Source organism: Helianthus annuus, chromosome 11 (genome assembly GCF_002127325.2).
Source record: "Helianthus annuus cultivar XRQ/B chromosome 11, HanXRQr2.0-SUNRISE, whole genome shotgun sequence".
In the NCBI taxonomy this organism is placed as follows: Eukaryota; Viridiplantae; Streptophyta; class Magnoliopsida; order Asterales; family Asteraceae; genus Helianthus; species Helianthus annuus.
This window is the reverse complement of record NC_035443.2, coordinates 34,532,609-34,542,039: the sequence shown is the minus strand read 5'-3', so window position 1 is coordinate 34,542,039 and position 9,431 is coordinate 34,532,609. Positions and strand designations below refer to the sequence as shown.

Sequence of the window (9,431 nt, the reverse complement as noted above, 5' to 3'; positions counted from 1 at the left end):
TTTTTTATTTTTTTATCAAGGACGTTCAAATTTTCAATGACCCATCCCTTTTTATATTTAGATAATAAATAAATATATAATTTTTAAATAATAAAATCACAATCTAAAGTATGAACACCATATACTTCCAATTTTACCAGATTAGTTGCAGGGTTGCTATAATTCCAACCAGTGGACATAATTCACCGGCAAAACTCATATTCACACGTTAATCTCGTTCGGCAGATCATCCGATCAATCATAGAATCCATATCTACTAAAAAGGTAAGTAAGAATCTTCAGTTGATGTTTCAGATTTCCAGTTTTATCTTTAGCATCTGAAATAGATCTGAACTTTTGTAATTTTGTTGATGTTTTGTTTACAATTTTTAATCTTTGTTTAGAATTATTATTATCGATCAACCGAAATGCTTCAGATCGGCTGAAAATGTCGAATTTTAACTAAAAATGGACTAAAAGTCTTAAACACTATGCAGTTTTTGTTTTGAAGCTGTGAAATGGCTTGTGAAGGCGGAAAAGAACCGTTACTGACCGAACAACATGAGGTTCAGGAGCCCAAACCTCAGGATGACTGTATGGTGTCAACCAAAAGCAAAAAACTAAGACGATGCAGAAGCGCGCCCATGGTGGAGGAACCCGTTCTTCAAGAATCCAACCTCAACCAGTTTCTTGAAGCCCCGAAATCGATCTTTGATCAAGTCAATCCACATTTTCAAAGGGTAGCCACCTATTTGTTAATCTACTTAAGCATAAGTACAGTTTGCTTTTACCTCGTTCGAAACGAGATTTCTGGAGAGAAAACGTATGGCATTCTGGACTCGATCTATTTCTGTATTGTAACGATGACGACGGTGGGGTATGGAGATCTTATACCGAATAGTGCTGCAACAAAACTACTCGCGTGTGCTTTCGTTTTCTCGGGTATGGTTCTCGTTGGATTCTTTCTGAGTCGGGCCGCAGACTGTCTGGTCGAAAATCAAGAAGTGTTACTAATCAAAGCGATCCATCTGCGTCGAGAGGCTAATTCGATGGAAACGCTTAAAGAAATGGAAACAAATAGAGTGAGATACCGGTGCATCATATTCTCAATCTTAATGGTGGTTCTCATAGCTTCCGGGACTATCTTTTTAACCACGGTTGAGCAAATGGCGCTCGTCGACGCATTCTATTGCGTTTGTTCGACTATCACAACTCTAGGTTACGGAGACAAAAGCTTCTCCACTCCAGCCGGGCGTATATTCGCTATATTTTGGATATTAACAAGCACTATATGTTTAGCCCAGTTGTTGTTTGCTTTTGCTGAGCTATATACAGAAAACAGACAAAGATCACTTGTCAAATGGGTTCTTACAAGAAGAACAACCGCGGCAGACCTCGAAGCAGCTGATCTTGATGACGATGGCGTTGTGGGGTACGTTAATTTGAATCAACTTCAAATCTTTTTTCGATTTTTTCAGCAAAACACGTGTTTTTTGATCAAACCCGTTTAGTTACTAATCAACATTAATGTACCCAGGGCTGCAGAATTTTGTATTTATAAGCTAAAAGAGATGGGCAAGATCAATCAAGAAGATATCTCCCTTATTATGGCCCAGTTCAAGAGTCTTGATTATGATGAGTCAGGAACTTTGTCCCCATCTGACATTTTTCTTGCTCAATCAAAATAGGTAGGCCAGGCTTATTGAAGGAGTGTAATAATGCATTTCAGATCTTCTTGTTGTTACATATACATATATATATATTTACCTTGTACTAATAAATCATTCAACTCTTTCATGTCTAACATTATGACTAGTACAAAAAAAATTAGGGGCTGTTTGTTTACTTTTTAATGAGGCCCTTAATGGTTCAAACCTGTTACTGATTCAGCACTTAATGGTTTAGACTGTTTGTGTCACGAGCAGATGTTTGAATGGTTAAGACCTCTAATCTGAATGGGTCAGACATTTGCCTCTCAACGGTTAAGCATTATACAGCCCCTTAGAGATATATAAAACATTAAAACCCTAACCCCAAAGATCTATTTAATTTTTAAAACCTCGATCTAAATTCATAACCCCAAATTAGATAACATAAACAATAACAATGCTATAAGAGTATAAAACCAATACTCATAAATCATGATTACTCATTCATTAGGCTAAAACTTGATATCATTATAATTATTATTATATCTAAACAACAATGACAATGCTATGAAAGTAGAAAGAGAAAGACCATTTAGTCGGAGTTACTACATCCTTCACCAACCTCTGGTAGAACAACAACCGGTTCGGGTTCACCGGCGACATAATCCAAGATACCTTCACCGGCTTTCTCGCCGGAAACTTGAGCGCCGGGGGGTGAAGTAAGACCGAACACAACAACAGTGACGAGGAACAGAGCTGTGGAAAGTAGAAGGGGCCAGAAGTATGCGAGGATGTTGAGGAAGCTGGGGGCGATGTAGAGGAGAGAGAGGATGATGAGGGAGAAAGTGGTGGCTAAGAGGATTTGAAATTTGAATTTGATGAGGTTTTCAGGGATCTTCATGGTGGTTGTTTTTGTTGCAGAGATGATGATGGGTTGAAAAGAGAGAGGGTGTGATGGTGGTGGAGGTGAATGTGATTGGAGTTTTATGTGAAGAGATTCTCTGTACGCACGGTTTTGAATTTTTTTTTTTTTTAATTATTTGTTTCCCAAATATGCCCTTTAACTGTCAGTAACGCTATTGACACGAAATAAAAACAAATGGTATAAAGACGCTAACTTAAAAAAATCACTAAAAGTATAGGTGATTCTAAATCTACATCACTTACTTATTTCCAATAAAGCTTGAACCGTACTTTGTCAATAAGTATCCATGAAACAAAATGTAACACCTTCGTAAAATCTCACAACGCTTGTCGGAACAGATGATGGGTTTATAAGGAATACCGGACCTTAATATCATCAACGTGTTCTGAGCAGAATTGTTGTGGATAGAGTTAAATGTCATTTTAGTTACTATGGTTTGGCTATTTTGTCAGTTTCATTCAAAGTTTTGAAACGTTGCCATTTTAATCCAAATAGTTTCAGACATTGTCATTTTAGTTACTATGGTTTGGCTATTTTGCCAGTTTAATTCAAAGGTTTGAAACGTTGTCATTTTAATCCAAATAGTTTCAAACATTGTCATTTTAGTCCATTGGGTTAACTTTATCCCTTTATTCTGTTAACTAGAAGAGCATTTCGCTCATTTTGTATGTAATTATGTCAACTAGAAGGACAATTCGACCATATAAAATGACCGAATTACCCTTCTAGCTAACATAAAAAATGGACGAAGTTAATCCAGTTGACTAAAATGGCAACACTTGAAACTATTTAGACTAAAATAACAACGTTTCAAACATTTGAACTAAACTGTCAAAATGGTCCAAACCACAAGGGCTAAAATGACCATTTAACTCTTGTGGATAAGAGCATTCTCATCCAAATCACCAAAATCTGTGTGGGGGGTTTTTAAAATATAAGAAGTATAAAAAGTGGTTGTGAGTGGAGGAGAGAGAAAATGTTACTGTTCATCTGTATATTTGGGGGGGACACTGTTCACCCCCTATATTTTTTTAATATATATTGAAAGTGGTTGTGAGTGGAGGAGAGAGAAAATGTAATATATATTGAAAAGGAGAGAGAAAAAGTGTTTGTTTTTAGTGGAAATATATTGATATAGGGGTTGTTTTTTAGTGGAATGTATGTATATTTTTAGTGGATTGGATGTGAATGCTCTAAGAAGAGAATTCCACATTTCAACACGAATAGTACTAAATCTCTATTTAGGCAGCCATAAACATTTTTTTGGGTCCCTCATGGGCGAAACGAATAACATTAGTGGCACAAATTGTTAACCAGATTAAAATCAGATTATGTTGGATCTAGGAAACAAGGGGAATGAGATGTGAAGAACGCGACCACTGTGGCAAGTTGATACTGATTTTCATCGGCTATTTCTGTCTTATAGTTGATACGAGAGCTAGACGGATCATCACCATAAAGTATTATTTTCGGTGGAATTGCTTGTTTGCAAAATAGTTGCAAAGTTCTAGACCGAACCGGAGAAGTTTGATGGTCACAAAAATTTAATAAAGGTGCACATCACCTTTAATTTTTGACTAGGATATGATTTTAGTTACATGGAACGATTTGGCAACTGACAGGCAGTTTAAAATTAAAATATATGTATAATGAATTTTCATTTTCATAAATTGTAGGGAAAAAAAAGAAAACCAATGCCCCTCTCATTTAGTGGGTAACACTAATACCGGACATCCTTTTGGAACCTCCCCTCACAGTCTTTGAGTGTATATTTGTAAACGCAGGATTTAGCTATGTGCTCGCGTGTCTAACAACCGTAATTATTATGTATAATAGTGTTGCTGATGGGCATGTCGTCTAGTGTAACCGAGGTGTATGGAAAGGCGTCAAGTTTTGTGGTGAACAAATGTGTAGATTTTAAACCGTTACAACCAAAAGTTGTTTTAAAACATTATTTACAACCCACCTTGAAACATAAAAACCAAAATATGGTCAAGAATCAGAATAAATCTACATATACAATAGTGAGCCTGTACAACCATTTTGATCCATCTGCGAGACTCTTCTAAATTGTCTTAATATATATTAGAGTGTTAAGTGTTTTACATAAATTTATGCAACACACACATATATGAGTATGTAATGTTTTAGATTACAATATCAAAGAGATACAAAACTTGTTCTTCTTCTCAAGTTCGTTGATTTATGTATTCTCTAAATATTCCGTCACTAATCTACAATTATATATAATCATCATAGAGGTGGGGTTCTAGAGTGAACACTAGTGTATTTGTAAACTGAGTGAACAAATCCTGGCTAAGAATTTACATAATCAAATAGTAAAATACACTAGTGTATTTTCATCATCAAAATCCTGATCAAATCTTGACAATTGATTTACACTTGTGTATTGATAATCAATGAGGATTGTTTACAAATGAACCTAACCCTCATCATCGATACTTATCTTTAAGTGTCAAACACATTTCTTAAGTATAATAACTGTGCTCACCTTCATTAACTTGAGAGACTAATAATTATAGTAAAGCAATTTTTATACAAACATGATATCCATTTTTAACGGCAAATTTAGATCACTGACGGACCACTGGACTATTATCGTGCCACCAGTAAAATCACCCGATCATATTCATCTCCAGTAGACTACAATGCCTATATACTAATTCAAGAGGAATCTTAATAAATATGAGAAAAGCCCTTTATGAGAATCGAACTCAGAACCTTATGAGTTTCTAACCCTTATCCCATCTTTAAGATGCCACTAGGCTACAATGCTATTTAATATAAATAGATATCCATTTCGTTTCCCGAATGACCAATTTTCAAAAGGTTGTTCATTAATGTAAGTTAAATTGGTATAATAGTGTATATCTCAACAAAAAGTCAAAAGTATATTATCTGATTTGAAAGAAAAAACAAGTATATTATCTAATTTAGTAAGTGATATATATAGCTTAATAACAATTATTAATAGTATTTAAAATATAACTAGGAATTAGTACCCGCCGCAATGCGGCGGGGTTCTTACATGCGAGCATCCGTCCTTGTCTTCTTCTCCAACCTTCCGACTCGTAGTTATCTCATCGCACCGGAAAAAAAGCCGGATCTAAACGACACCAAAACTGAGTTGTAAAGTAGTTTGGATGTGATTGTATGCATATGCTTTCCTTCAATTCTTTCTTGTTTTCCTTATCTTTGTCCTGAGCAAAAAAAAAGAGCATTTTTCATTTGGTGCTACTTGGCACGGTTTTAACCTATTAATTTTTTTACTAATATTGTGTTTCGGTTTACCCTTATACTTCCTTTACTTAAAAACTTTTTTTACATGCATATTTTTTCCCTTAACAACCGATATTGAACAATAATCAGTGATTATTAGTAAAGCAAGAACCATGTATGGGGGTTTTCATTTGCATTTAGGTAATAACTCACATGGACGGATTATCATTTCAATACATCCAAAAAACACCAATCACCACACCAGGCCCCTTCATTAAACTCGAATAATAAGAAGTAAAAAATGAAAAGAAAGAGGCTCAGACTCAAAAGTCATCATTGCCATCATCAACAACGCACGGCTCAGTGCCGCTACGGCTGCAACCGGAGTTGCCATGCCAAGTAGCGGCCACCATCATCACCGTCAAGAACACTCACATGTAACATTTTTAAAACGGGTTCACCACCAACATCCGACGGCTTGACGGATCGGCTTCATCAACACCCAAATCTAAGAAGAGTCGTGATAGAATGAAATAAGGAATCAAGTTTAACCACACAAACAAAACCACAGATCCAGCAAATGGTTTCCAAGGAGACTAACGTACAACTTGTAAAACAAAAAGTACAATCAGCATTGCACACTAATATTGCTAAATGATCCAACAACCAGTATCACATCGGTTCATCACCATCAGATGGAAGCCTAAAAGACCTCTGGAATTTTTGCCAAACACCCCTACCCACCCGAAAACATCCCTCCACCCGAAACAGTACCCACCCGAAATACCCACCCGAAACACCCTTCCTTTGTAGCAGATGAAGGGGTGGAAATACAGATCACCACACACGTGTATGAAGCACAACCATATAACCGGCGGTGGCTGTCACAATGGCGTTGAAGCTGATACAGCGGTGGTGGAGCAGTGGTGGCGGATGGTTCTCTCTCTGGATTGTATGATGTGGATTTGGGGTACCGATCTGGTCTTGAAACTCCCGAACCTCTATTTTTGTCGTGTTACCACCGGAATCCGGCTGGAGAGGGGGGTCGAGAGTCGTCGGTCTTGTTCCTAGAGAGAAGTTTATGGGGGCGGTGATGGGTGGTTGTGTTGGTTTTGATGGGAAAGAAAAAAACCAGGGTGACACATGTATTAGATGATGATGAAGCTTACTTGTACACCCAAGTACAAAATATATTTGCACAACAAAGAGTCAAATTTTTTTGTAAACCACCCAAAGCCAAATGTACAAGTGGTGATGCATCAAAAAGTTGCTTCTTTATAAGGGTATAATGTTCATTAATGTAAGTTAAATTGGTATAATAGTATGTGTGTGTATATCTCAACAAAAAGTCAAAAGTATATTATCTGATTTGAAAGAAAAAACAAGTATATTATCTAATTTAGTAAGTGATATATATAGCTTAATAACAATTATTAATAGTATTTAAAATATAAAATTCAAAAATTAAAAAATATTCCATACATGGCTTAATAATATCTTTTTCTGATTATTTTTAATTATCATCTAATAAGTTGTATACCAATGGACAATGGTATGGTAGTGTATTAGTAAATACAAAATGTTTAAACAACTTAGTTTCAAAGAGGAAAGTATTAAAAAAAATTCTCATTAAAAAAATCTAATAGGTTGTATAAGGGGGTAGGGGTGGTAATCACTTGTATAAATTTCATCATTCACAACATTCAATCAAGTTTTGTCATGTCATCAACCATTATTCCATCACTCACAACCTTTTTTTTAGTGGAAATGTCTATCACTCACCACCACACCCAGGGGCGGACCCAAGCCCACTTCAAGGTGGGCGGGCGCACCCCCGGGAAAAAAAAATTAGTGTTAAATTCCGTCGAAAATCCCGTCCGCACCCCTTGGAATTTTTCGTCCGCACCCCTTGGATTTTTCGACCGCACCCTTGAACGCACCCCTTAGGTAAAAAGTGTTATCAATTTATATTTTAATTTTTTGGTAAACTCTTATTTAAAAAAAATACTACCTAAATTATATAACTTTTAATACCTAACTAAACCCAAATACTCATACATTTACCCCCTTATAATTCCTAACTAGCTAGCCCACTAAGTCTTAGCCCATTAACCAAATCCAACAATATTTCAAACTATAATAAAATAATTAAAGCCCAAAACCTTGAGAAATTCTTTCCCGCTCTCTCCCTCTCTTGCGTCCATGCACTGCCAACGAACAACATCACCCAGCGACAACAGTCCAGCAGCCGGTGACCACCGTAATCAGCCACCATACCACCGTCGTTTGACACTAAATCTAACCGGAATCCGAACATGGGTAAGTTTCTTTGTATTTTGATGATTTTGGTTGATATTATAGGAAAAAAAAAAGGTAATAAAGTTGTTAAATAGGTTTCAAATTTTGTGTGTTTTGACGTTGTTTATGGTTTTTTAGATGATTTTTAGGGTGATTATGTTGTTTATATATTTTTAGGGTGATTACAACTATCGTTATGATTTCTAGGCTTGAATAGTTGAAAATTAAAATTGAAACATTATGTTATGGAGCGATGAACTTATGTTATATAGAGAAAGAATTGTTTAAAAATTTAGTTTTAAGTGATGTTTTGGATAGATTTCAAAAAATGAAAACGCGTAGGGCGTCGACGTTTTAATTATGTTTGTAACAAAGTTTACATGTTTTTTATTATTATATAAATTTAGTTTGATGTTCGTTTGTTTTACATGACCCGACCCGACCCGATACGAACCGATTTTTTTACTCATATAACTAGGGGCCTAAAATTTTTAAAAATGTTCCGCACCCCCATGAAAAAATTTCCTGAGTCCGCCACTGACCACACCCAACAATTTCCACACAACCAACAATTTCTCTCATTACCCAATACCCATCACACGTCAAAAATAGCACGCGCTATAAAAATTGGAGCATGAAAAATTGAGGTGACGGTGGTGTTTTGTAATTTTCCACGCGTGGTATAATTTCATCACGGGGATTTTCCCCACCCCGGGTCTCCTAAGCGTTTAGAAATTTATATGCATCACGATGACGTATTCTTAAAAATAAATGGAATAAATTGATTGGAATGTTGAAATTTGAATAAAAGATAACATATAATAATATAATGACTGACCTCTTTTGTAACTTTGTCGGTCACCTTTTTCAACTCCAAACAAAATATGACATGTTACTTCGACCGTACGTTAATTACTTTACACATAAAAAGAAAATGCATGCATATAATATCAGATTTGGATCTAAGATTATATCAAATATAGATGCATTTAGTTTTGATGTTAAAGATAAAATTCATTCTCATTTTTAGGAAATTTAAGAATTGTAAATTTGACAAAAGATTAGCATTTCATTATGTTTTTATAGACCTATTAAAAAGGTTACATGTTTCTCTGTATAAATCATATACGAATTGACCACATAAATTTCTTTTGGATGTCCCAAAAGCGATTTTTACAGCGTCATTATTATAAAAAAATTATTAAAAAAACGTGAATTTCGTAGACAGATAACGTAATTTTCGCAAAAAAAATAAAAATGAGTTCTTCGTTATATAGAAATATGTTAACTTATGATTGAATAATTTTTATAGAAACTAGAAAGCCAATTTGTTTAAACTT

At 35.3% G+C, this 9,431-nt stretch overlaps 1 protein-coding gene across 1 annotated transcript; it reads left to right on the top strand.

Moving 5' to 3' along the window:
* Positions 1–1,785, top strand: LOC110942275 (two-pore potassium channel 1). Its single transcript, XM_022184012.2, has 3 exons — positions 1–264; positions 477–1,411; positions 1,517–1,785. The coding sequence occupies exons 2-3, from the start codon at positions 498–500 to the stop codon at positions 1,665–1,667; spliced, it is 1,065 nt and encodes a 354-aa protein (XP_022039704.1). The 5' UTR covers positions 1–264; positions 477–497; the 3' UTR covers positions 1,668–1,785.
* The last annotated feature ends 7,646 nt before the right edge of the window (positions 1,786–9,431 follow it).